General features: G+C 43.3%; 1 protein-coding gene across 5 annotated transcripts in view; it reads right to left on the reverse strand.

Moving 5' to 3' along the window:
* Nucleotides 1-27,181, reverse strand: part of Afg1l (AFG1 like ATPase) — a 195,340-nt gene that overhangs the window by 106,634 nt on the left and 61,525 nt on the right. For 3 of the 5 annotated variants that reach the window (XM_052751532.1, XM_052751533.1, XM_052751531.1), the window contains exons 3-5: nt 16,167-16,218; nt 5,004-5,105; nt 3,693-3,823 (exon numbers count right to left, since the gene is read on the reverse strand). The exons of 1 other annotated variant lie outside the window; for it this stretch is intronic. In XM_052751532.1, coding sequence (XP_052607492.1) covers nt 3,693-3,823; nt 5,004-5,105; nt 16,167-16,218 — 285 coding nt within the window. The remainder of the gene's footprint in view (nt 1-3,692; nt 3,824-5,003; nt 5,106-16,166; nt 16,219-27,181) is intronic. One more of the 5 variants, XM_052751535.1, reaches the window with a different exon arrangement.

A 27,181-nucleotide genomic window follows, 5' to 3' on the forward strand; every position in this document is an offset into this window, starting at 1 on the left:
CAAAGGAGAAAATTTATATTAAAGTATAAATAATATAAGTTAAATAATAAGATAGCATTTTCACGTATTAACAATTAAAAACGACGAGATAATTCAGGATGTTGACAGGAGAAAACGTGGCTGAGGTTTTCGTCTTTGGTTCTAAACTGCTGACTTTGTTCAGGAGGCGTCTGACACACAACACCAGGAATGCTTAAGCGGGGAATGCTGTAAGCAAAGCTTAACAGACCACTCTGGGTATGGACAGTAAAGACTGTTCAGGTTTCGGACAAAAGGGCCCTGTTGGGAAACAGGCGAGAGGCCACTTGTGTTATATTCTGGCAAAGAATGCGGTATGACCTGCTCCTGTCCTGACAACTGTAAGTGAGGCTGAATTCAAAAGCAACGGACTTTTCGTTTGCTGGGGCAGAGTCAACGTAGCACAGCATTCAACTGTGGCTTGGCTGCTGCTTGATGTCGGGTTTGCAGCGAGAAATCAGAGCAAAGACGGAGCAGGCAGATTATGAAAGCAGAAGAATTAAGTTCAGCGAGGCAGAGAAAAGAAGATGGGTGTATTTAAAGCTGTGGACAGGGGGCTGGAGAGACGGCTGAGCAACTAGGAGCACTGGCTGCTCTCACAGAGGACCCAGGTTTGGTTCCCACCACCCACATGGCAGCTCACAACCATGCATAACTGCAGTTCCCGGACATCTGGTGCCCTCTGCAAGCACCAGGCACACTTGCAGTGGCCTTACCTGCATGCAGGTAAACAAGCACTCCTACAGTTAAAATAAAATAAATCCTTAAAAATTAAAAAAAAAAAAAAAATGAAGGCTAGAGAGGTGGCTCAGTGGTGAGCACAGGCTGCTCTTCCAGAGGACCTGGGTTTGATTCCCAGCACCCACAAGACAGCTCACAGTGATTTTTATCTCCAGTTCCAGGGGACTGATACCTTCTTCTGCCTCCAAGGGCACCAAGCATGCATGTGGTACATAGACACACATGCAGGCAAAAAATCTATACAGATAAAGTACAATAAATAAAATCATAAATAAATAAATGGCCAGCTGTGGTACGCACGCCTTTAATCCCAGTACTCATCAGTCCAGTATGCAGATGGATCTCTGTGAGTCTGAGGCCAGCCAGACCTATGGAAAGAGTTCCAAGCCAGCCAGAGCTATCCAGTGACCCTGTCTCAAAATAGATAAATAAGGTTGAAATAAGATGTGTATAAAACTGTAACTTTTTAGGAGAAAGTATCATTAAAGAGAAACTTCAAATCCTGACTGGGACAATGGGAAAGATGCCTTGAAGCAAGACCTCAACCGTCAAAGGTTCCAATTTATGAAAAATGAAATGTACTTGAAAGACTTTCATTTGGAAAAATCAGTACCTAAGTAAGTAGTGCCTGAACAGATAGAGACAAAGAGGTACTCTGGTCTAACGGGGTCCCCTATACAAGTGTTTCCCCAGATAGATCAAATTCATAAGAAACAGAGGTCCAAGGTTGCTGACAAGCTTGTAGATTAGCTACTTATAGACAGGCATAGTCTAATCAGCGGTAGAACAGAAAAGATCCTGTGATAAGAAATCAGACAACTGGAATAACTATCAAACCAAGTTCGGATGAGGCCAGTGATGACACACACCTCTATTGTATGTGTTAGCAGGCAAGATTCTTTAAGAGCCTCTGTCACTCAATGTGGTGGTTTGAGTGAGAATACCCCCATAGGCTCAGATATTTGAATACTTGGTCCCCAGTTGGTGGAACTGTTTAGGAAGGATTAGGAGGTGTGGCCTTCTTGTAGGAAATGTGTCATTAGGGGTGGGTTTTTAGGTTTTTAAAAGCCCAAGTCCTAGGTTGTCTCAACATGTAAGCTCTCAGCTACTGCTCCAACATCATGCCTGCCTGACGCCATGATCCCTGCCATGATGATCATGGGTTAATCCTCTCAAACTGTAATCAAGCCCCCAATAAACTCTCTCTCCTACACGCTGCCTTGGTCATGGTCTCTCTTCACAGCAATAGAAAAGTAACGAGGACACTCAACATGGAACAGGAAAACCCTCCTTGTCGCCTGTTGCTCTGACGAGCCTGGGCTTGTGTAATAAAGCATTACCAATGAAGACACTCATACTTGATTCCTGCCTGGGCTTGTGTAATTAAGCATTACCAATGAAGACATTCATACTTGATTCCGTCCTCCCATTAGTCAACCCGCTCAAATAGGAACTTAATGGAGAGTACTCGGACAGCCAGGGCTGTCAGGACTTCATTATTAGTGGAACATTATGGTTTGGGGGAACCCTAGAATATATACTTTCACAGGATCCTTCCTTATTCAAAAACAGCAAAAATCTATAGCCGTATTGTTATAAAAACAAATGCAGGGCTGGGGAGACGGCTCAGCGGTCAAGAGCACCGGCTGCTCTTCCAGAGCAGCCAGTTTGATTCCCAGCACCCACAAGGCAGTTCACCACTGACTGACTCCAGTTCCAGGTGATAGGATGCCCTCTTTGGGCCTCTGTGGGCAATGCACACACACGGTGCACAGACATACAAGCAGGCAAACTACTCACACACCTAAAATAAAAAGAAATAAAGAAATCTAAGATTTAGGGGGCTGAAGAGATGGTTCAGCGGTTAGGAATGTTTATCATTATTACAGAGGACCCAGGTTCATTTCTCATCGCTCGTATTGAGCTACTCACAACTGCCTGTAACTCCAGTTTCAGAGGATCTGCTGTCCTCCGGCCTTGGTGACCACTGCATACACATGGTGCACATAAACTCATGTAGGCACACTATTTTACAACTGTATAATATCTGCTATAGAAGGGAAACACATGACATTTACTGTAACTTATAAGTCGGCAAATTTCTCTTACAGTAAGTTAGTATTTCGGGCTTTCCACACCACATAGACTCTCTGTTCTTTCTTCTTCTTCTCCTTCTTCTTCCTCCTTCTCCTCCTCATCCTCCTCCTTCTTCCTCCTCTTGCTACCACTTAAAACACACACCCAGGGCTGGTGGGATGACTGAGTGGCTAAGAGGTCTGGCTCTTGCAGAGGACACACATTCAACTCCCAGCACCACAACTACCTCTAACTACAACTCCAGGGGTCTGTCGCCCTCTGCTGGCCTCCAGGAGCACCCACATGCACATGCACATAGATGCACACAGACATACACACTTACAGAGCAGTGAATAATAAAATAGATCTTAAAGCGCTATGCCCCAGAAATCTTTCCTCAGGGGCCACACAGAAGCAGAAGGCAATTTATCCTGAGTAGGCCACGGCTTGTGAAACTCTAAACAAGACAGTGAAATTGAAGCAATAACAGAGAATATGTGAAATCAATTCATAAAATAATGAAAATACCAGGAGCAAAATTGAAAAGCTCACACTTCATTCACCGTGCCATTCTATAGCTATGAAAAATCTCCACTTGGGGCTGGATGACAGCCCAGAGGTGCAGAGTGCCTGGTGTTCTTGTAGAACACGGAGTCCCGTTCCCTGAACCCAGGCAGCTCCCAGCCACCTGTAAATACAATTCCAGGGGACCCAATGCCTCTGGCCTTGGTGAGCACCCATACTCACATACACAACCCCATGTGTGTGCACACACACGCACACATACACACATACACATAATTTAAAATAATAAAAATAAATCTAAGTCTAACGAAAAAGGAAAATCCCCACTTTACCTGAAATTCATCAAAACATAGGAGACAAGCTTCTTGGCTTATCTCTTCAGCTATGGGAGCGATGGGGTCATATGACTTAGTCATGAATCCTGCCTTCCTCTTGGGCAAGCTCTGTTTAAGGCGATGTATTCCTTGGATATATGAAATGAAACAGACAAAATATTATATTAACAGAACATTTTAAGGAACTAGAACATATTTTTAATCTCTGACTGAAACTTAACTTGGACATAAACATTAAATTTAAACTCCATATGCAACGGAGTTCAGTCATCACAATTTGATTATTGAAAGGTGTTGCAGTTTCTCCACTTCCAAACAAGTTATTCAAATATTACAGTCTTAAAACTGTTGGACAACTCAAGGTCACCCGTCCCGTTGATGAATCACTTTACAGACAACAGCGAGAGGCAGCTAGATGCATCAGCCAACTGGAATTGGTCCTGGGTTTAAGTGATGAGAGGAGAGGGGGGACTTCTGCCTGTGAAGTGCAAACCTTGTCTCGCCTATCTAGTCAGAACGGTCTCTTGTCGCCAACCCACAACATCCAGACCATTCCTGCTTACTCACAATATCTACACTAAACACCGAATGTCCTGGGGGAAAGCAATGTTCCTGCTCTAGGGAGGGACAGATGCCAGGCAAACCATGTAGGAAATGAAATAATCTACGAACACCGAGAGATAGGCAAGATGGAACACACGTGCATCCCACCAGTGGGAGATGATGCAGAAGGGTCGGGAATTACATCAGACCGTCTCAAAAAGTAAACAAGAAACCTGCTGTGGTGGCACACGCCTTTAATCCCAACACTCTGGGAGACACAGGGAGGCAGATCTCTGAGTTCAAGGTCAGTCTACAGACCAAGTTCCAGGACATCCCGGGCTATAGAGAAACCCTGCCTCAGATAAATAAACAAACAAACAAACAAACAAATAAATAAATAAATAAATGGAAATTTAAAGCAAAACAAAACAAAAACAAGACCTATAAAGAGAGCTACGCAATCTACCTGCAAATACAGACTGAGCACATACAAGATAGGTAACACAGTAGGAACCGAATCAAAAACTTCCTAAAACAGGTGTCGCCTCTATGCTCTAACTGCCTGGCACTGAACTGGTCTTAAGAACTACCTCGAGAGGCATTCTCGTTTTCCATATACCGCAAAGCAAAAGAAACCAAAGAAAATCTTACTTCAAGCAAAAGTCCTTTTTTTTTTTTTTACAGCTTATATATGTTCGATACTGAAAAGAAGATGATTTTGTAGTCATCACACTGAAAAATCACTGGCTGCTTGGGGTCACTTACTTCTGTGCACATCTAGCATGAAGCCATGAAAATGGACCCGTTTTTTCCTCTTCATTTCCACATAAGCATAAAACATGTCCATCACCATTGTTTTCCCTGTACCTTAAAAATAAAAATAAAAAAAATTTAAGAATACCATTAAACGGCGTGTGCTGATTACACTAATGATTGTTCATTAGCTTTGAGATAATGAGACTGAGAGCGCTTTGCTGGGAAGCCAGAGGCTGCTGCACTGCTGGGGTGGAGGAGGCACTTACTTTTCCTGCTGAACTGGCTTTAAAAGATTGATGTTCCCTTTTTCGTCATAATCCTGCTTTTAGTCAACATTGAGAGGTATGCTCATAACCTGGCATGATTTCTAGGCTGTCCTTCCATCTTTCCGTCTAAAAGACACTAGAATAAATTAATCTATTGGCATCACTAAATATTAGGAACTATGGGAAATTCAGAAATTAAAATAAGAATATCGAGAGAAGGTGGCCGGCTGGCAGGAGGGCTCAGCAGAAGTACGTGCCATGTAAGCGTGCCGACTGGCATGTGATCCCATCCCCCACCCCATCCCTGCATACACATATATCACAAGCACACACAACAATAACAGATACAAATAGCTTTTTAAAGAGATGAAAAGTTAAGGAATGAATGCAGAGGGAAATGGTCGATTATAATACTTTGTCCTATTTAGAGCTGAGAACATGCTTTTCAAAATGAGCCCTACTTCAGAAACTCTGATAATCAATCGTTAGAATTAAATTATTTAGTTTTCAACACTTGAAAATGTTACTCGCTACAATTGCACTAGCAGCTGAATGTCAGTCACCTGAGCACAGGCAAGCACAAACAGTGTTCCTCTCTTGCAGAAAACCTAGCACCCGGGAACCTAGTACCTGCGGGACTGCAGCAGTACCCACACTTAGTCCATACCCCAGCAGCCATCAGCAAGCCGAACCGGCATGTAAGGGTCCTGTCTCCAGTCTTCTCCCTCCCTCTCTCTCTCTCCCTTCCCCCCTCCTCTCTCTCTCTCTCTCTCTCTCTCTCTCTCTCTCTCTCTCTCTCTCTCTCTCTCTCACACACACACACACACACACACACACACACACACACACACACCAAATCAAATGATGCAACTACTAAAATTCAAAGGCAGTTTAGTAAATGGGAAGACACAGACTTATCTTTGGGCTTTTTTCTACTCCAGGAGACATTAAGCCCATGACATTCTTTCTTTCTTTTCTTTTATTTTATTTTTATTTTATGTGTGTGCTGGTTTTGCCTGCAAGTATGTCTGTAAAGCACATGCATGCAGTATGCTGGGAGGCTAGAAGAGGGTGTTAGATTCTTCCTATGACTGGAGTTACTGATAGTTGTGAGCCATCATGTGGGTTCTGGAAATTTAACCCAGATCCTCTGCAACAAATGCTCTTAACCCCTGAGGCAACTCTTCAGCCTCCAAGTGTGGGGGCCCACAGAGGCTCCCTAGTAAGACCTTACTTAAGGACAGAGAATCTGAGCTTGCTTTACCCAGCAGGGCTGAATAATGGGACGATTTGGCCACGGGCACGGTTACCAGGTGTTTTGAAGGGTCTAGACTCCGCTGCACATTGTGCTTTGATCTTAAAAGGGGGAGGTCTTTTGCCTCTCCCCTTGGCATATTATAAAAAGCCCATTAGAATAAATCTCAAAGAGGCTGGGTATTGACCCAAGGCCCTCCCGAAGCTATCCTGTGTCTCTGTCTTTCTCTTCATCTCCACCTATATTTCTATCTAATATTTCCTCATCCCTCTCTCCTCTCCGCAAGAACCCTTTGACAGGTCAGAGCTGGACTCTAACACCCAAGCCCGTGCCATTTCAATGCCAGATCTTTTTGTGTGTGAAAATGCAATCCCCAGTCAGAATTTGCACTAAAAGGCCCACTTAAATTGAAAAGTGACTCTTTGCAAAATCTTCAGTACAGTAGTACTTCTGGCTAGAATAAGCAACAGCAGATTCTCACTCATTACATTTACCCAAAGAAGGAGAGCAGCAAAGTCTCAATTCCTACTGCATCTAACACTGGTCCAGCAAAGCTCTAGAATTATCTAGAATGTGGAGAACATGTACTTGAACTTGATATTTGTGTGAACTCTCTGTCAAATGGGCTTAAAATGGAGCAAGGTCATCATGTGAGCTGGAAGCTAGTCTGAGTTACATAGCAAGACATGTCTCAAAAAAAAGAAAAGAATATTAAGTTACATAACTTTCAACCATACGACTTTCAAAATCTTAATTAAATATAATAAATATCCCTATTCTCTTAATCAATATATTTACTGAATGTCCACATGGACAAGGCGCCACTGCAGGTGCTCAGGTACAACAGGAACAGTACTAAAAAAAACCCTGGGATCAGCATGAGCTCCTCACCAACCTGGGCTATTCAAGGAGTTCCAGGCCACCATGGACTACAGCAAGACCCGGCCTCAGGAAGATGTAAAACAGATTGGGAAAGTGATGTGCCACAGGGTTAATAGCATATAAGTGAGTTGTAGGCAATATCAGCACAGATGTTATTCTTAGGAAGTGAGAGAAATAGAAAAGTGCTCTTACATGGCTGTGCATGACATTGGTAAGCTAGAGGCACAGGCTGGGAGAGCACGAAGGAAGACTGTAGTACAACAGAAATGTTCTACACAATCACAAGATAGAATAAATAAATATAAACACAAAAGATACAAAAAGACTAATCCTATGAATAAGGTAGAGTATACAAACAGTCTTTAGAAGCTAAGAACAGGGCAGGTAGGCCAGTCAGCAGCTGAGGACACACACACACACACACACACACACACACACACACACACACACACACACACACACGGCAGGTAGGCCAGTCAGCAGCTGAGGACACACACACCACACTTGGCAACCAGAATTTAACCCCCATTCCCTCACAGTGGAAGGAGAGAAGAAACCCCCAAGCTGTTCTCTGACTTCCACATACACATCATGGCACATGCACACACAAACTAAAACAAATTATTAAGTAATAAAGTAATTTTTACAATAAAAACAACAACAACTACAAAGAACAGGATGGGTATAGTGACACAGGCTGGTAACCGTGGCCCTTGAGAGCTGGAGGCAGGAGAATCAAGGCCAGCTTAGGCTACATAAAGAGTGAGAGGCCAGCCTGGGCGATATGAAATCCCATCTTTTTTTTTTCTTTTTTTCTTTCTTTTTTTTTTTTTTTCTTATGAAACCCCATCTTAAAACAAGAGGAACAAAGGGTGGGGCAGAGTGATCCTAAGAAGGACCCAGATGGGAAACAGAACACAAATGTAAGATGGTAGGCTTTAGCCCTAACATACTGATCAAACCAACTGGACCACATAACCTAATAAAAAGGCCAAGATAAATAAACAAAAAGTAAAAACTAGAGACTCTCTTCATGACACCCAAACACACATGGTAAAAGTAAAAACCGAGGGCTTCAGAGATGACCCAGTGGTTAAGAGCACTGGCTGTTCTTCAGAGGACCGAGGTTCGATTCTCAGCACCACATGGCGGCTCACCATCATCAGTCCCAAAGGACCCAATGCCCTCTTCTGGTCTCCTTAGGGATTATAAACACGTGGTACGATGACACACTTGCAGGCAGGACACCCAAGCACATAAAGTTAATTAAATCTCTAAAAATTAAAGTAAAAACTGAGATCTGCTCCACAAATACTCATCCTAAGAAAGCTGCAGTAATCATATGAATATCGACACACTGGACAAGGAATCAGGAATATTGCTAAAGATAAAGAATGACACTCTGTAATAAGACACTTGATTCATCAACAAGGTAGAACAGCAGGGGTCACTGGGGCCCACATCTGGAATCCCAGCCCATAGGAGCCTAGCCTGTATCAAAGGAAGAAAGGAAAGAAGAATAACAATACTAAATACATATGTGCCTACTCATGAAACCTCACAGTATATCAAATGAAATTAAAAGGGGAAATAGCCTAATCCACAATAAATGTGGGAGCTATCAACATTCCTATCTTGGGAAAAGACAAAAGAAAAAGAAAAAGCAGTGAGGATACAGATTTCCATAACATTTGAGAAAACTGAGGTACAGAACATTACGCACAGCAATAAGTGGTTAGTGTTTTCACATACACATGAAATATTGAACTATAGCAGGCTTTCTCGGGCCACCAGTCCCCAAATCATAACACGCGGACTTATTAATTATGAATGCTTGGCCTTAACTTAGACTTGTTTCTAACTAGCTTTTCTTTTATTAATTTAAATTAACCCATTGCTATTAATCTATGTGCTGCCCTGAGACTCATTTACCTCATCTATGTACTATCCATCCTGCTTTCCTGCTTCCTCTGGTCTGGCTGGCTGATCCTTGGCTGGCTGGCCAGTTCTTCTTTTATCTCTGCCTGCCAGCCCCATCTACCCCTCCTCTGCCTAGCTATTGTTCATTCAGCTTTTTATTAGACCAATCAGGTGTCTTAGGCAGGCAAGGTCAAACAGCAACACATCTTTACATAGTTAAACAAATATTCTATTCCACAACATTTCCCCCATTTTGTCTAAATAAAAAGGAAAGGTTTTAACTTTAACATAGTAAAACTATATACAATAAGAACAATTATCAAGTAAGAGTTACATTTACAGTATCCAGTCCATTCGTATTTGGCAAATGCAGAGGAAATATTCTATTATTTATCCTATCTTGGTGAGTCCAAAGTTTTGTACCTAATTCACCTTCTATCATAACTAAGGAAAACTGTAACTATCTAGTCTTCAACTCCATCAAAGACCCCAGAAAGATATACTATTACCCAAGTAAACAAGAAGTGCAGTGCAAGCCACTTCCAAAACTATAGAAGTGACAGAGACAGCTGACTGCCTGGACAGTCACCCAAGGGTCCTCGGTAACATTGAAGCATCCATCTTTGGTCTACAGGCCTAGAACACCTGACAGACTTTTCTATGAAGCAGGAATTTTGAAGGACTATCCTGCCTTGTTTTGGCAAAGTTCGGCAGTCACTTTCTTTTGTATCCTGTATGTCTAGTTTCAATGGCATACTGTCAGCAGTCAAGGCAAGGATAGTTTTTTGCCCAAATGACTAGCTTTGTCACAAAGAAAGCAAACTCCATATGGAGGTTCTTCGGTGCCCATCACCCTGTTATAAAGTAGATTGGTGCTGCCAGGAGCAGATGTGTCTTGCTGTCATGAAAAGCCTTAAGTTATTAAACATCTTAAATGCCATATTCTGTATGTCTCTGAAACATTTGAAGATCATGTATCTATCTAAAATATATCTGCTTAACCTTGAAAACATACTTAATACGATTAAAGTTTGATTATTATAGATGAATAACTACTAACCTGCATTTCTTAATTATACATTACATTTTTAAATGAGCTACATAAGCACAATACTCCAAACAAGAGTGGAAACATATATACAGTATAACAAAAATAACTTTAATTTGTATCAATATACCAAAATCCATACCAATGTACATTATTTGAGGTTAATAGTTGTCTTTTTATCCTATATTCCTATATGCTCCATAATGATAACAAACATCCATAACCCACTGAATGACCAAAAACCACCCACCCCACCTCTTGGGAATGAGGGCATTGTGTTCTCTAGACTACTTCCTATTGTCTGAGGGTGATAACATCCCCAGGAGACCCTGAAAAAAATACAGATAATGGTCAAGTCTTGGAAAAATTAGTTGTAACATTTGTTGTCCAGTCTCAGAACTGTTCCCACACAGAGGGGTCAGTACATATGTCACCTGTCTTGTAGTTTTTCTTGGTTTATTTCTTTATGTCTGTAGCCAAGATTTTCAGGGGGTCTCCCCAATCAAACCTGATCTCTATTAACTTTGAAGGAATCCACAACCTTTCGTTTCCTGTGGAAACAAAAGTATAACCTCTCCCCCAGTGCAATACATTTTCTGGATTCCATTTTAAAGTTAAGACATCCCTAAGTATCTAGGCTGGTTTAATTCAGCAGTCCCTTTTTCAATCCAGTTTCTCTCAGCAGCTGTTATTTGTTCACCAGCACTCAAAAAATTCAAAGTCAACATAGCACCATACTAGATCCAGACTCCCTTTTCCCATCTTTACATAACTTTTTTCCTTTATATTACTTTACTCTCTCTTTAAAGACTTTATCATTTTTAAACTATTTTTTCCTGTGCCTATCTCATTTTCTTTTCTTTCTTAAGCACCTACACACATTTTTAAGCACACTGTAACCTGTTTAGAGGGTTTTTCGGTCTGGACCTGCTTCACTGTGCACCTGTAACATTCTCTGACCCTTGAGCCAAACCTTAGTGCAGCTTTGGGCTGGTGCCTGGCTCTGCCCTGCTCGGGACAAGAGAGCCAAGTTTTACACCCACAGGCTTGGCCAAGAGCTGCATTTAACCGGGCGCTGAGTTTAACTGGGAGCTGCATTTAACTACCCAGCTCTAGGAAGTTGGTGCCCACAGTGGCGGACATTTTTACTTAGCTTGTTGTTTCTGTTTAATGTGCCAGCTGCTCAAGTGCTCGCTGTACAGCAGAGCTGTGTCTCTGTATGATATGCTACGAGCACAGGGCTACTAGGAAGCCCTCTCATTTTTTAAAAAAGATTTATTTATTTATTATGTATACAGTGTTCTGTCTGCATGTATGCCTGCTGGCCAGAAGAGGGTGCCAGATCTCATTAAAGATGGCTGTGAGTCACCATGTGGTTGCTGGGAATTGAACTCAGGACCTTTAGGAGGAGCAGCCAGTGCCCTTAACCACTGAGCCATCTCTCCTGCCCACCCTATCATTTTTTTTCTTTTTTTTTTTTCAGCTTTCTCTGGCCCTACATAGAAATACATGCCCCATCCTGAGCGCCAAATGTAGCAGGCTTTCTTGGGCCACCAGTCCCCAAATCATGACACAGAGACTTATTATTAATTATGAATGCTCAGCCTTAACTTAGACTTGTTTCTAGCTAGCTTTTATTTTTTTAACTTAAATTAACTCATTTCTATTCATCTGTGTGCTACCCTAAGACTCATTTACCTCATCTACGTACTGTCTACCCTGCTTTCCTGCTTCCTCCATGCCCGGCTGGCTGATCCCCAGCTGGCTGGCCAGCTCCTCTTTACTCTCTGCTCGCCAGCCCCATCTATCCCTCCTCTGCCTAGCTATTGTTCATTCAGCTTTTTATTAGACCAATTAGGTGCCTTAGTGAGGCAATGCCAAACAGCAACACATCTTTACATAGTTAAACAAATATTCTATTCCACAACATTCAACCCTAAATCATAGTTAGTTTTCTGAAATATGAAGGGAAAGTAATTGAATCATACACATCATTTTCTGGGACCACAATAAAATCAACTAGAAATCAATCAGATATTTAGAAATTTATCAACATGTAGTTAAGCAACCCATGCAGCCCCACACTACCTCCCACAGCAGCTTGAATTCTTTCTAGACTCCCCTTAGGTAAAGTAGGATCCTTGACTTTGCCACAGAAAGGACTTTCAGGATGAACCAGGATAAAGCAGAGCTGCAGTTCATTTTAAACACAGATTAGACACAAGGATTAAAAGAAAGAAAGAAAGAGGTACTCAGAGAGAGCATGAGACAGGTCTGAGACTACGGGCATTGGCTTCCCAGAGGAGGGCCTCATTTCCTTGTCTTTATAATAGCCATACATATGATTTGGTGGAGTTTCAAGTTGTCTTTAAAGGGTGCCCAAGAATTTTAAATTAGATCATGGAGTCACCAGGAATACAGCAGACAAAGTAACACTTCAGATCACAGGGATTGCATGAGACGCTAACTGCGAACTAAAATTAATAGGAGAGTACATGGACAGGATCACACTAAAGGATACAGGTGTTCAGGCCTTAAACATGGCTCTCTGCTATCTTAGCATTCTTATTCAAATGTCCTTACATTGCAAGGAATGTCTTTATGTAGGCAGTCTATACAGCCAATGTTAATTGTGTTGGAACTTTTTGTTTGTTTGTTTGTTTGTTTGTTTCGAGACAGGGTTTCTCTGTGTAGTTTTGGAGCCTGTCCTGGATCTCGCTCTGTACCTCAGGCTGGCCTCGAACTCACAGAGATCCACCTGCCTCTGCCTCCAGAGTACTAGTATTAAAGGCGTGCGCCACCACCACCTGGTAGTAGTGGAACTCTTGATCCTCAACTGGCAGAGACTTTGATCAGACTCGGGGTGACTCCTTTTCCTCATACCCTCATAATTTTGTCTTTCTATCCTGCTTCAAACAAAATGGAAAGTCAAAGACATATCAACATTTGATGAGCACTGCCAAAGTAACTCTTAGAGGTAATTTTATAACTTCAAATGCTTATATTAAAAAGCAACACTTTAGCCGGGCGGTGGTGGCTCACGCCTTTAATCCCAGCACTCGGGAGGCAGAGCCAGGCGGATCTCTGTGAGTTCGAGGCCAGCCTGGACTACCAAGTGAGTCCCAGGAAAGGCGCAAAGCTACACAGAGAAACCCTGTCTCGAAAAACCAAAAAAAAAAAAAAAAAAAAAAAAAAAAAGCAACACTTTAAAATCAATAGGAACTTATACTATTCTACAAACTCAGAAAAGGCAGCAAATGAAACCCAAAGTAAAAAAGAAAGGAAATAATAAAATTAAGAAATCAATAAACCAAAAGCTAAATCACTGAAAATACTGAAGAAAAAAAAAAACTAACCCCTATCTCAACTAAACAATATAGAGGAAACACAAAGCAAGGGCTAGAGTCTGCACACAGCCGGTCATTTGTGTGAGCTGCCCTAAGGGCATTTTTCTGGTATCCCAGACTAGGTATCCCAGTCTCTGATTTCATTTCTCATCCTTGCCTCCAGACAAGTGTCTGAGGAGCCTTTGGAAGGCCCTGAGCACAATGGTACTCAACCACGAGGCACTGGGGCACACACTCCTACAAGTCCAGAATGCCGAGGACAGTCTCAGCTACACACTGAGTTTGAGGCCGGCTCGGATTTAATAAGACCCCATCTCAAAACTCAGAACAACAGCAAAATGAAGACAGAGCTCCTGGGTTCCACTTGCTGGCAGGCAGGACAACGGCACGCTCCACTGCCTGGGAACAGTGTGGCAGGCCCCTAAGTAAACACAACACAGCCACCGTCTAGCAACCCCGCTTTGGGGGATATAAAATAACGGAAAGTGGGGATGCAAACCAAGATCTATACATCAGTGCTCATAGTAGCATTATTCACAACAACTGAAGGCAGAAGGACTCCAAACACCCACTGGTAGATAAGTGGATAACAGCCTGTGCTACATTCATGTGATGGAACACTCTTTAGCCTTTAAAAGGAGGAAAATTCTTGTGTGACTGGATTTTTTTTGCCCCTGTAAAACTATTTTTTAGTTTATTCATGAGACAGTCTTCAAATTATCTCACTTCAAACTAATAGCTGATAAAGTTTTTAAACAATATGGTGGGTGCCACAGAGCACAAGGCAGTGGAGAAATGGGGCGTAGCAAGGGATGACAGGAAGCAGGTACCCTCCTTTCCAGGAAACTGGTTTCCTGGGAATGGGATGGTAAAGAATAAGAGTCTGGGGTGGCATTCTCAGGCTATTCTAGCCAAGAGCCCCCAAAATGAGAACTTGACTTCTTATTCCCCCTCTTCTGAGTATTCGAAACTGATTCTAGCCACCAAAAGTTATCACTTCCTAGTTCAAGGTTTGTCTCTCTTCCCCTTTGTGTTATAAAAAAAAAAGTATTTTAACCAACAGCATGTACCCAGCCTAGACTGAACATCCCCGATATTTCTTTCTCCCTCCCTCCCCCTCTCTCTCCCTCTTTCTTCTCATTATTCTGTTTTATTTGAGACAAGGCCTTACAACATCGCCCAGGCTAGCCTCAAGCTCATACTCCCCCTGAGTGTTGGGGCTGCAGGTCTGCACCTCATTTGTGGCTAGTTTTTTTTTTTTTTTTTCAAGGACTCAGCTGCATTATTCATACTATATCTCCATTCAATTAGTTAGACTATGGGAGCAACTTTTAAAAATTATTTATTTATTTTATGTGCATTGGTGTTTTGCCTGCATGTAGGTCTGTGTGAGGGTGGCAGATCCCCTGGAACTGGACGGACAGTTGTGAGCTGCCATGTGGGTGCTGGGAATTGAACCCCGGTCCTCTGGAAGAGCAGCCCATGCACTTAACCCCTGAACCATCTCTCCAGCCCATGGGAGCAACTTTTACCAGTCTTGTTTTTGAAGCCCTTTTGCAGAAGTCTCTACTAACCATCTCCATTTAAGGTCAAGTGGTTAAGGTAACAGGAACAACAAGGAACAGGTTTTTGTAATGACGGAACATGAAAGTGAAGGTACAGGAAGTACAATGCTCTCCCAAAGAACACAAGCTGGCCAGAAGGAGGTTGTGAGCAGTGCCCGGGCGCAGGCTGTGAGCAGCACCCCGCGCAGACACAGAACACTGCCCAGCACCTGCTGTGAATGAAAAACATCATCTCAAAACTCACAACCAGCCTAGTAGCTAAGGAAAGGCAAGTCCACCCCATGGACAGAACTAGGAGATCAAGGAAGTACTGCGGCTCACGCCCCAACCGCATCTACTAACTGCTTTAAAGGAGACTACAGGACAGGGGCTGCTGAGGCAGGAGGGGTGTGAGTCCACAAAATGGACACCAGCGCAGGGAACACAGAGAGACCCTGTGTGGGGGCTAGGGTGGGGGCGGACAGATAATAATGATAACCGGGTCATTACTCTAAGGGCTTAGATTATCGATAGAAATCTGGGTGGCAACCAGAAAGTCAAAAAGCATACGCTTAATTTTAAAAAGGAGTTCGCAGAGACAAACAGCACGGTCATGAGCTCCTGGCTGTGACGTCAGCCACAGACAACTTCCTGCGGGCCGGCTCACTTCACTTCATGCATAATAAAGCAGTCACCCTCACATGGCACCCAGTTCTGCCTTAAGTTACAGCCACAGCCTAGGAGAAGAAGGGTGAAGGCTGGGTCACTGTCCCTCTCTCCCTCCCACTTCACAGTCCTCAGCCAGTTCTCCTGTGCTTTGGGACTGAGGTGGACATGGAAGCTGCTGTCCCTGAGTGAAACCTTCAGAAGCTTCTGGCCGCCCGCCCCCCAGGACGTATTCAACACTTACCAACGTCTCCATAAACATACAGGCCCTTTGGAGGTTTGTTCTTTGAAAAAAGCTGCAAATTAAGAACAAATTACAAATTTTCTATCATGAAAAGGATTACATATGATAATACACATAAAGTTCCCAGCTGTGCTATATATGGGACATTGAGGGGGCAATTATATACAATAAACAGGAAAAAATACGTGGTGTGAAAGTCTGCAAAGCCAAAGTATTGTACAGCCTTTAAAAGGAAGGTATTTTGTATAGACTACGGCACAGATAAAGCTTGAGGGCACTGTATTAGTAAAATAAGCTAGTCACACAAAGACAAAATACTTATGACCCTTACATGAGGTACTCAGAGTAACCAAAAATTATATAAACGAGAGGTAGATTCTGAGATAAAAACGAGCAGCTCGGGAATGGCCAGTAAAATGTAAGAAATTGATTTTTGAAACTGAAAAAAAAAAAAGAAGAAGAAGAGAGAGAGAGAGAGAGAGAGAGAGAGAGAGAGAGAGAGAGAGAGAGAGAGAGAGAGGGAGGGGGGAGGGGGGAGGGGGAGGGGGAGGGGGAGAGGTAGAAAATATGGTTGCCAGGGCAGAGCAGCGGTGAGGAACAGATTGGGATACAGAGGTCCGTCTGTGTAACAGGTAGGAGTAACACACCCAATGACGTCAGCATTTACTGCCACTGAGCTGTGTAGTTAAAAGTAGTTAAGATGGCCAGCATGGTGACAGACACCTATAATCCCAGCACTCAGGAGACTGAGGCAGGAGGATGCCTGGACTACGTAACCAGACCTGTGATTTAAAAGGCAAAATCTGAACGCTCAACTCGGAATCCAATCCATAATGCTCTTGCCTCTGTTTTATAGCCCACGGGCTCATTCTAAATCTACCGGATTTATCTCCCTCTATGGGCCACACCCTGGTGCAGGCCAGGCAAGTGGATCTTCTGCACCTCATTCCAACATCTGCATAGCTTCCTGTTCCCTGGAAATCACTGTTCCTAATTCTCAGCTGAAAACAGATTTCCACTCCTACCAACATCTCTTAGTTTTTCTTTCTTTCTTTTTTATGTAAAACATTGTGTAACTAGATTTTTAACTTGCCAAAAAAAAAAAAAAAGGCATTACAGTCTTAAACAATTTTAGAACAATGTCAAGTTTGAAACCTAATATAAAACCTATGATTTCTAAGTACATTCTGCATGTTAGAAGTCTTTGACAGCAATATTCTGTGTCAGTTAACTGGAGATGATAAACACGTTCTGCACAAATCATTTTTTTGTTGCAGTTGGTTTTTGTTTTCTCTTTTGAGACAATATAGCCTTATATCTGCATAGCCTTGGCTGGCCTGGAACTTGCTATGTTAACCAGGCCAACCTCAAAGCCATAAAGATCTCCAATTTTAGAATTAAAGATGTGAGCCGCCACGCCTGGGATAGTTTTTCTCTAGTATTGTTCACGGGATGCAAACAATAAACACTAAGCAAACAAAACTCAAGTTAGAAAAACTTGATGGGAGGACGGTCGTACAAGAGCTCAGCATGTCCATGATGAGCACTGAGGACGTAATGAGCAGTTCCATGATAGATCGAGTCCTCCCAAGTGTGATGGCCAGGACTCCACGCTCAGTCCTTAAACAGGAAGGAAGGAGCGTTTACAGCTCTGCCTGCTTTTTTCTTTCCTATTCAATAATCCAATATATTTTAGAAAGAGAATGCTGTCAGATTTTTGTATGTTACATGTACAATTTATGCTACATTGCTTTGTATACCTTAAAATATATTTTATTAATTCTTGGAAAATTTAATACCATGTATTTTGATCATATTCACTTCCTATTTCTCTCCTTATTTGAATGGAATTTGGGCGTGGTTTGATGAGTTTTTAGGGGAAGGTATGCTTTGCTTTTTGAGACAGAGTCTCACTATGTAGCCCTGGCTGGCCTGGAACTCTCTATGTAGACTAGGCCGGCCTTAAAATCACAAAGACCTGCCTGCCTCTGCCTCTAAGTGCTGGAACTAGGGACCTGTACCACCCTGCCAGGCCCTGCACTGTACCTTAATGGTAAAGATACACTGCTAGGCGTGCATAGCCATCCTAGCACTTGGGAGGCTCAAGCAAAATGATCTTGAGTTCCAAGACCCTGCCATAACACTCCTGAGCATATACCCAAGGAATGCTCAATCATACCACAAAGATACATGCTCAACTATGTTCATAGCAGCATTATTCGTAATAGCCAGAACCTGGAAACAACCTAGATGTCCGTCAACTGAAGAATGGATTAAGAAAATGTGGTTCATATACACAATGGAGTACTACTCAGCAGAGAAAAACAATGACAGCATAAAATTTGCAGGCAAATAGATGGAACTAGAAAATATCATCCTGAGTGAGGTAACCCAAACCCAGAAGGACAAACATGGTATGTACTCACTCATAAGTGGATACTAGATATAAAGCAAAGAACAATCAGACTGTAACCCACAGATCCAGGGAGGCCACCTAACAGGGAGGACCCTAGAATGACTATGGCTAATAGTAAGTTTTGGGTTTACCCAATCACTGGGCAAGCTTCAGTGAAATATTTCAATATTAGGATAAGAATTTGTACTGTATCAAGCTGATAATAGAATAAATAAATAAAATAAAATAAAAGGATCTTGAGTTCAAGGCTAGCCTGGGCTACACAGTGAAACCTTGTCTCAAAAAAAAACCTAAGAGATGAGCTGTAGCTATGTGGCAGATGTTTAGGGAATGGCCTTCAGTTTAATCCCCAGCATCACCAAAAAAGTTGATAAACAAAATAAATAACTTTTGACTACTTCATTTAAAACCTAGATACCAGGCTGGGCGTGGTGGTACATGTCTTTAATCCCAGCACTCAGGGCAGGCTGATCTCTTTGAATTTGAGGCCAGCAAGGTCTACATGGTTCCAGGACACCCAGTGACTTGGTGAGACCCTGTATCAAAAATATAAATAAAATAAACTTAAAATTAAAAGCTGAATACCTTTTACCAATCAAAGTTAAGCACAGTGAATCTAAATGACATTTGAATTTGTATTGCAGCTATTTATTTATACATGTATGGGTGGAGGGGGCATGTGCATGTCATAGCATATATGTTGAGGTCTGTTGTCCCAGTCCACCATGTGAGTCCTGAGGGACAAACTCATGTCATCCAGCATGGCAGCAAGCAGACATAACTACTGAGCCCTCTCACAGTCCCCTTAAATGATGTCACACACAACAGGCCTCCTCAGGAAACATGGGCCTCCAGTGGAGTGCTAGACCTTGACTGTCCTGACCCACACATGCCATGTTTTTCTATATATGCCTACCTATGATAAGATACAAACAATAACAGCTAACAATAAAAAAGAATTACTATAAAAACATACTGTAAAGAACCTATTTAAAATTTACATGGTGGAATGGGGGACTGGAGAGATGACTCAGCGGTTAAGAACACTTACACCTCTTGCAGAGGATGGGTTTGGTCCCCAGCACCCACATGACAGCTCGCAACCACCTATTTATTCTATTTTGGGGGTGGGGGGTAACACCCTTTTCTGGCCTCCTTACATACAGGCACTGTGTGATAAATAGACAGACAGATAGACAAAACACTCATGCACAGAAAATAAAAATAACTCCAAAAAAATCTGGACAATTTCCCCCCTCTATATACCCTGGGTTATAGCTAGCTCAGCAACAGAGCAACAGCCTAGCACACAGGTCTGAGGTTCAGTTCCTAGCTCCACAAATGAACTCTATACCAGCATATCAGCGATATACTCAAGAACTTGTAGACACGGGTTGGGGATTTAGCTCAGTGGGAGAGCGCTTGCCTAGCAAGCACAAGGCCCTGGGTTCGGTCCTCAGCTTCAGAAAAAAAAACAAAAAACTTGTAGACAGTCTCTCCCTATTCAGTGGTTCTCTGGAACCTTCTCAGCTCCCTTGAAGTTAACCTACACTTCCCCACTCACTTTCAGACAACAGCTCCCACTTTGTCATAGAGAGAAAGCAAGAGTGTCTCGTGGGGCTGAACTCCTGCAGCTTCCTTCATGAAACTGCAGCTCTGCCCTCCACAATCAACCTTTCATTCCTCCCTCCCGTGACAAACCTCACTGGGGTCTGCCTTCAAAACCCACCCACTCCCTTCCAGGAGCCATGGCACATCAAATCCTACTTCTCACGTAACCCCACTGCTCATCAACACCTTTATACATACCTTCCTGTTCATTTGTTTTTATAATATTGAAGTGCAATATCTTATAAGCAAGACTTAAAAAAAAAAAAAAACACCAGAAACCACAAGGAAAAAAGACAAATACTGTGAAATATTTTTAAATTGTTGGCCTTAATTCCTGGGCAAATGGAGTCCTCCTCAGGAAGTCCCTTCTATACCTCTTACAACATCTCTTAGGGCACTGCCTGATTTCTTCAAGCAATTTTAGTGTTTCAGGTTTCACACTGAGATTTTTTTATCCACTTGGGGGTTAACCTTTGTGTGGAGAGATAGACACAGATTCTAATTTCATTTTTCTGCTGTGAACATCAACTTTTCCCAGCGCCATTTGTTAAAGATGCTTTCTTTTCTCCGATGCATGTTTTTGGCCTCTTTTCGAGTATTGGATAGCTGTAGTTACATGTACTCGGGTTTGGCTCGTCAACTTTACTCCGTTCATGTCTGTTTCTGTGCCAGCAACATTTTGTTTTATGGCTGCAGCTCTCTTGACATATCGTGAAGAATGGAATGGCGCCGGGCGGTGGTAGCGCACGCCTTTAATCCCAGCACTTGGGAGGCAGAGGCAGGCGGATCTCTGTGAGTTCGAGGCCAGCCTGGTCTACAGAGTGAGTTCCAGGAAAGGCGCAAAGCTACACAGAGAAACCCTGTCTCAAAAAAAAACAAAAACAAAAAAAATCTTTAAAAAATGGGGGCTGGAGAGATGGCTCAGTGGTTACAAACACTGGCTGCTCTTCCAGAGGACCTAGGTTCAATTCCCAGCACCCACGTGGCTGCTCACAACTGTCTGTAGCTCCAGTTCCAGGGGATCTGACGCCCTCACACCAATGCATACAAAATGAAGTTAAGCAAATTATTTAAAAAAAAAAAAGAATGAAATGGCAACCCCCAGTACTGTTCTTTGCGTTCAGGGTTGCTTTGGCTAGCCAGGGTCTTTTCTGGTTCCATATGAATTTTGGGGTCTTTTTCTATCCCAGGAAAGAATTTTATGGGTATTACATTGATCTGTAAATTATTTTTGTAAGAAGGTTGTTTCACAATATTAATTCTACCAATCTGTGAACACAGGTGTCTTTCCATTTTTCTAGTGTTTTCTCAATCTCTTTCTTCAGAAATTTGAAACAAAGTGTCGCTATAGTCTTTGCTTGCCTGGAATTCACTCTGTAGACCAGGCTAGCCTGGAACTCACTCTGTAGACCAGGCCAGCCTGAAACTCACTCTGTAGACCAGGCTGGCCTCCAACTCACAGAGATCCACCTGCCTCTATTCCTGGGTGCCAGGATTAAAAGGGCTCACAATCATGCCTGGCTCTAAAGTTATTTTTAAAAATCAAGGTGTGCATGGTAAATGGAATCTATAGTCCTAGCACTTGAGGGAGGTAGATGGATCAGAAATTCAAGGTCATCATTAGCTACACAATGAGTTCAAGAGTAGCCTGAACTACCTGTCTCAAAAACAAACATACAAGCATATAAACATACAAACATACAAGCATACAAGCATACAAACATACAAGCATACATACAAACATACAAACATATAAACACACAAGCATACAAACATACAAGCATACAAGCATACAAACACACAAGCATACAAACATACAAACACACAAACATACAAACACACAAGCATACAAACATACAAACACACAAGCATACAAGCATACAAACACACAAGCATACAAACACACAAACACACAAGCATACAAACATACAAACACACAAGCATACAAACATACAAGCATACAAGCATACAAACATACAAATACACAAGCATACAAACACACAAGCATACAAGCATACAAACACACAAGCATACAAACACACAAGCATACAAGCACACAAGCATACAAGCATACAAACACACAAGCATACAAACACACAAGCATACAAGCACACAAGCATACAAGCATACAAACACACAAGCATACAAACACACAAGCATACAAACATACAAACACACAAACATACAAACACACAAGCATACAAACACACAAGCATACAAACAAACAATGAAAAACCCACCTGCATGTTGATGTTATACTCAAAACTATTCCTTTGTTTTAACCGCTGAAAACTCAAAGTGGTCATCCCGAGTATTTACACTTGATGATGTAAATCTTATCTTTTGTCCTCTGTGTCATTAAAATGTTAACATTAAAATGATCCAAGGCCCTGGGCACATGATGCACCATGTGATCCCTGCACTCAGAAGGCAGAGGCAGGAGGATCTCAAATGCAAGGCTAGTCCGGGCTATATAGCAAGACACTGTCTCAAAAACAAAATGTTTTTACATCCTACCCATGATGATCCACGGTGGTTCTCGTGAATGTTCTGAGTTAAGAGGCGTGGCCTCTGCTACTCCAGCAGAATTTCCATTAGGACAACCAGATAATAAGGGTGTTGCTCTTAAGACAAAAGGTATTGTTTTCAATTTGTGAAAACGCAGGAGTATTACTTTTCCTGTTTCCCCCGTTTCCCCCACCACTGCGTTATTATCTCCCCAAACGGCAGAATCAGAGACAATGATTCCAGCTGGAATGCTGAGCATAATTACATCTTTTAAAAACTGGCATTACAGCATTCTCCACGTGGACTACTTTTGATAAAAGTATATCCTTCAGGTTTCTACAGATCTTCAAAAACTAAAAAACAGAACTATATGTTAGCATCCATAAACTCTCTTTAAATGAAAATGTTTTTTTTAATGGCTTTAGCTGATTTTCAAAAGAACCCTCCTAACCTAAAGTACATCAATTTGCTCAGTTTACTAGTATAATTAAGGCTATTTAAGTATCTAAATAAAGAGGCTTTCAGATTCTACAGAAACACACACAAGAAATGGCTTGCAGAGCAGCAGCGAGAAGCTAGCCATGGAGCAGTAGATAGAACAGGGATGTGTCAACTACCCCAGACACCTTCAGTGTGTGCGTCCGCCTTGCTCAAACCCAGTCCTGTCGGCTTAATGTCGTCATGGAGAAGGGCTGCTGCAGCAGGTGACAGAGCATGGCGAGTTCAGACATTCACACCCACACAGCTGTCCTCCTGCAGAGATACAGCCCCAAGTGTGGTGAGCCCCCCAGATACCCGCTGGTTGTGCTTTAAATTGATTTAATAAACTGCGGGATTTAAGCATCTGATGGAAGGGAGGGGAGGAGGGAAGGAGAGGGAGGGAGGAGAGACTTGTTGGGCCTGATGGTGTTCACTTATAGTTCCTGTTGTTCAGGACACTGATGGAGGATTGGGGACCAAGAACCGAGACCAACCTGGCAAACGAAACACCTGCTCAGTCTCTGCTTGTAACAGAATATACAGATACAAATGCTTTTTGACTTTTTTAAGACAAGGTCCTGCTTCCTCCCTCCCACTGCTGGAACTTTAGGTCCAGCAAAAGAATTTTTAAGAATCCCTCTGTGCCACTTGAAGACAAGCAGCAACAAGAGGCAATTCTCCAGCAGATCCTCCCTGGTTTCTCGATCCTATTTGTTACTCTGATTCTGGTCAGGCCCGTCTCCTACTAGTCAATGGGACACCCAGGACACGAGCATAATTGCCAAGATACTCAGGAACTTGTTAAGACAAAGTAATGGAAACAAAAGGCTTCTTGCTCTGAACTCTGACGGTTCTCAGCTGTGTTAGAATTCCTAGCCACTCCCCCATGACCTTGCATGTGCTGGCAAGACACTTAGTCATCCCAGGGACTTACGTCCTACGTAATCCATGTGTGTGCTGTGTGATCACATAACCTATGCGCATGTATGGCGTAGCTACGTAAGTCCATATGCGTATGTGGGGGTGGGGGATCTATAAAAGCGGGTTCCAAATATCCCTCCTCTTCCTGCATGGTCTTCCCATAGGCCTAAGCACCCCCTTCTATTTCCTCCCCTTAATAAACTCTTACAGTGGGTTTGTTGTACCTCGTGGCTTTTCTCGAATGGTAAACAGCGCCGCTTAATAAATAATGAACTGGCCGGGCGGTGGTGGCGCACGCCTTTAATCCCAGCACTTGGGAGGCAGAGCCAGGCGGATCTCTGTGAGTTTGAGGCCAGCCTGGGCTACCAAGTGAGTTCCAGGACAGGCGCAAAGCTACACAGAGAAACCCTGTCTCGAAAAACCAAAATAAATAAATAAATAAATAAATAAATAAATAAATAAATAAATAAATAAATAACGAACTGGAGAATTACACTGGGTTTCCAGGCATCTTCTATACTAGCTGACAACTACTGCCAGGAACTCATTCCCAGAGACAGACACAGAGACAAGAATTCACAGACACACAGACACGCCCAGAGAGCTACCACAGCTGTCTTCAAATCAGCCCAGAATCAGTTTATGCCTTGTCCGTGAGGGCTTTGTTACTGATTTTTTTCATTCACTCTACAAACATGGAGTGAGCAGTAGGAACCTACTGTAGGCCGGGCCTTGAGTTTGATTCTATGGGCTCAAAGAGAGAAAGCATCTGGGGGAGGTGTGTGGGGGCAACATAGGATGGCCCCTAAAGCTGGGCGTGGTCGTGCATGCCTTTAATTCCAGCACTTGAAAGGCAGAGGCAGGCAGACTTGGACTTGTCTCAAAGAAACAAAAAAGTAGCATATGCCGGGAGTATTCCTGTGGCAAATGGGACGAGGGAGAGGAGACTGGAGAGCAGATCCCACGCTCCTTTGCTTCACTTACAAGCCAGCCAGTGTCCAGGCAAAGCAGAACTCGGGGAAAAGACCATGGGGCTCTCTGTGGTTCGGTGGGGCAAAAGCGAATCAGGGCAAAAGCGATCCATGGTGGGCTCCATCACCACTGCGGCCACCCAGTGCCTACAAACTATGCAGTTGGCGTCTCCCGAGGAAGCTAGCTGTGCGTGGCCATGGCGGTGTGTCCTGAAACACCCCTTCAGCCGTGGGTCTCCGCACACTCCGTGGAAGATGGAAGCAGGCAGATGGCTCAGGGCTTCTTTTCTGTTCACTGTTGATTTGCCTAGCTGTTTGATTGTTTACTGAAGCAGGGTCTCATATAGCTCAGGCTGACCTTGAACCCCATATATACTCTAGAGAGAATTCTGATCTTTCTGCCACCTTCTAAATGCTGGGATTACAAAATGGCTGGGCAGATAAAGGTGTTTACCACCAAGCTTGACAAGCTGATCTCAGTCCCCAGGACCCATATGGTGGGAGGAAAGCTCAGGATGAACTCCACAGGAGCAGCTCCCACACATGCATATGCACAATAAATAATTATCTAAGAAGAGGAGGAGGAGGAGGAGGAGGAGGAGGAGGAAAATAAGAAGCCAGTTATGGTGGTGCATACCTTCAATCCCAGCACTCGGGAGGCAGAGGCAAGTGGATCTCTGTGAGTTTGAGGCCAGCCTGGTCTACACAGTGAGTTCCAGGACAGCCAGTACTGCTACACAGTAAAACCCTATCTCAAGGAAGGGGGGGGGGGGGTAGGGGAGAGGAGAAGAGGAGTCACTGAAGCCTGAAAAGATGTCTTGTGAGTAAAGGCACCTATCACCAAGTTCAGTCTCCGGGATCCACGTGGTAGGAGGCGAGAACTAACTCTCCAAAATTGTCCTCTGGCCTCCACATGTCATGTTCACACATGTATACACAAAAGAAAATGTAATAAACACACAAATAAATAGTAATTTTAAAAAAGAAACCATTTAAAGGAAAAAAATCTAATTATTGAAAAGCTTAATATTGTCAAAGGAATATAATATTTTAGAGACCCCCTTAAAGATGCCAACCGCATAGAACACCATCAACAACAGGAAACGTAAAGGAGCTGGAAAGAGCTCAGTAGGGGCATATCTGAAGGGTAGGTGGGATTGAGTCATTACAGCTGTGAACTGCTGGGCCTGGCATGGCCCTCCTCCACGAGGGGCTGACCCTTCGGAACACTCCCAGCAGAAACCACCATCTTTGGAATGTGGCACTTAATACTGTGTTTGGTCAAATTAATGAGTAAATGAATCAGTAAAAACAGGAATGACAGAAAAACAGTGGCCGAAACGTGGCTGGGGAGATGTCTCAGTGGGGAAAACACAAGGGCTGAAGTTCCAGCAACCATGTAAAAAGCCAGATGTGGAGAGGGGGCATGCACCCGTAACCCCAGGGCAGGGGGTAGAGACCGAGGGCTCCTGGGGGCACCTTCCAGCCAGTATCGCCGGTCAGTGAGTCCAGATTCAGGGAGAGACCTCATCTCAAAATATAGGGTGGAGGACTGGCGGGACCGCCCCGTGAATAAAGGTACTTGCTGTCAAACCTAATGATCCCAGCTGACCCCTTGGAGCCCCATGGAAGGGAAGACCCAACTCCTACAAGTTGTCCTCTGCTCCACATGTACACACCCCACCCACACCCATTCCATGGCATTAGTCATCTGCGCTTCTTCTAAAAATTGAAAGATGGAGAGCCACAGAGGAAAACAGCAAACGTTGACTGTGCTGGCTGGTTTCATGTCAACTTGACACAAGCTAGAGTCATCACAGGAAGGAGCCTCAGTTGAGGAAATGCCTCCATGAGATCCAGCTGTAGGGCATTTTCTCAATTAGCGATCAATGCGGGAGGACCCAGCCCACTGTGGGTGGTGCCATCCCTGAGCTGGTGGTCCTGGGTTCTATAAGGAGGTAGGTGGTCTGAGCAAGCCATGGAGAGCAAGCCAGTAAGCAGCACCGCTCCATGGCTTCTGCATCAGCTCCTGCCTCTAGGTTCCTGCCCTGTTTCAGTTCCTGTCCTGACTTCCTTCAGTGATGAACAGAGATGCTGAAGTGTAAGCT

This window comes from Peromyscus californicus, unplaced genomic scaffold, assembly GCF_007827085.1.
Source record: "Peromyscus californicus insignis strain IS unplaced genomic scaffold, ASM782708v3 Scaffold_22__1_contigs__length_63687245, whole genome shotgun sequence".
NCBI classification, from domain to species: domain Eukaryota; kingdom Metazoa; phylum Chordata; class Mammalia; order Rodentia; family Cricetidae; genus Peromyscus; species Peromyscus californicus.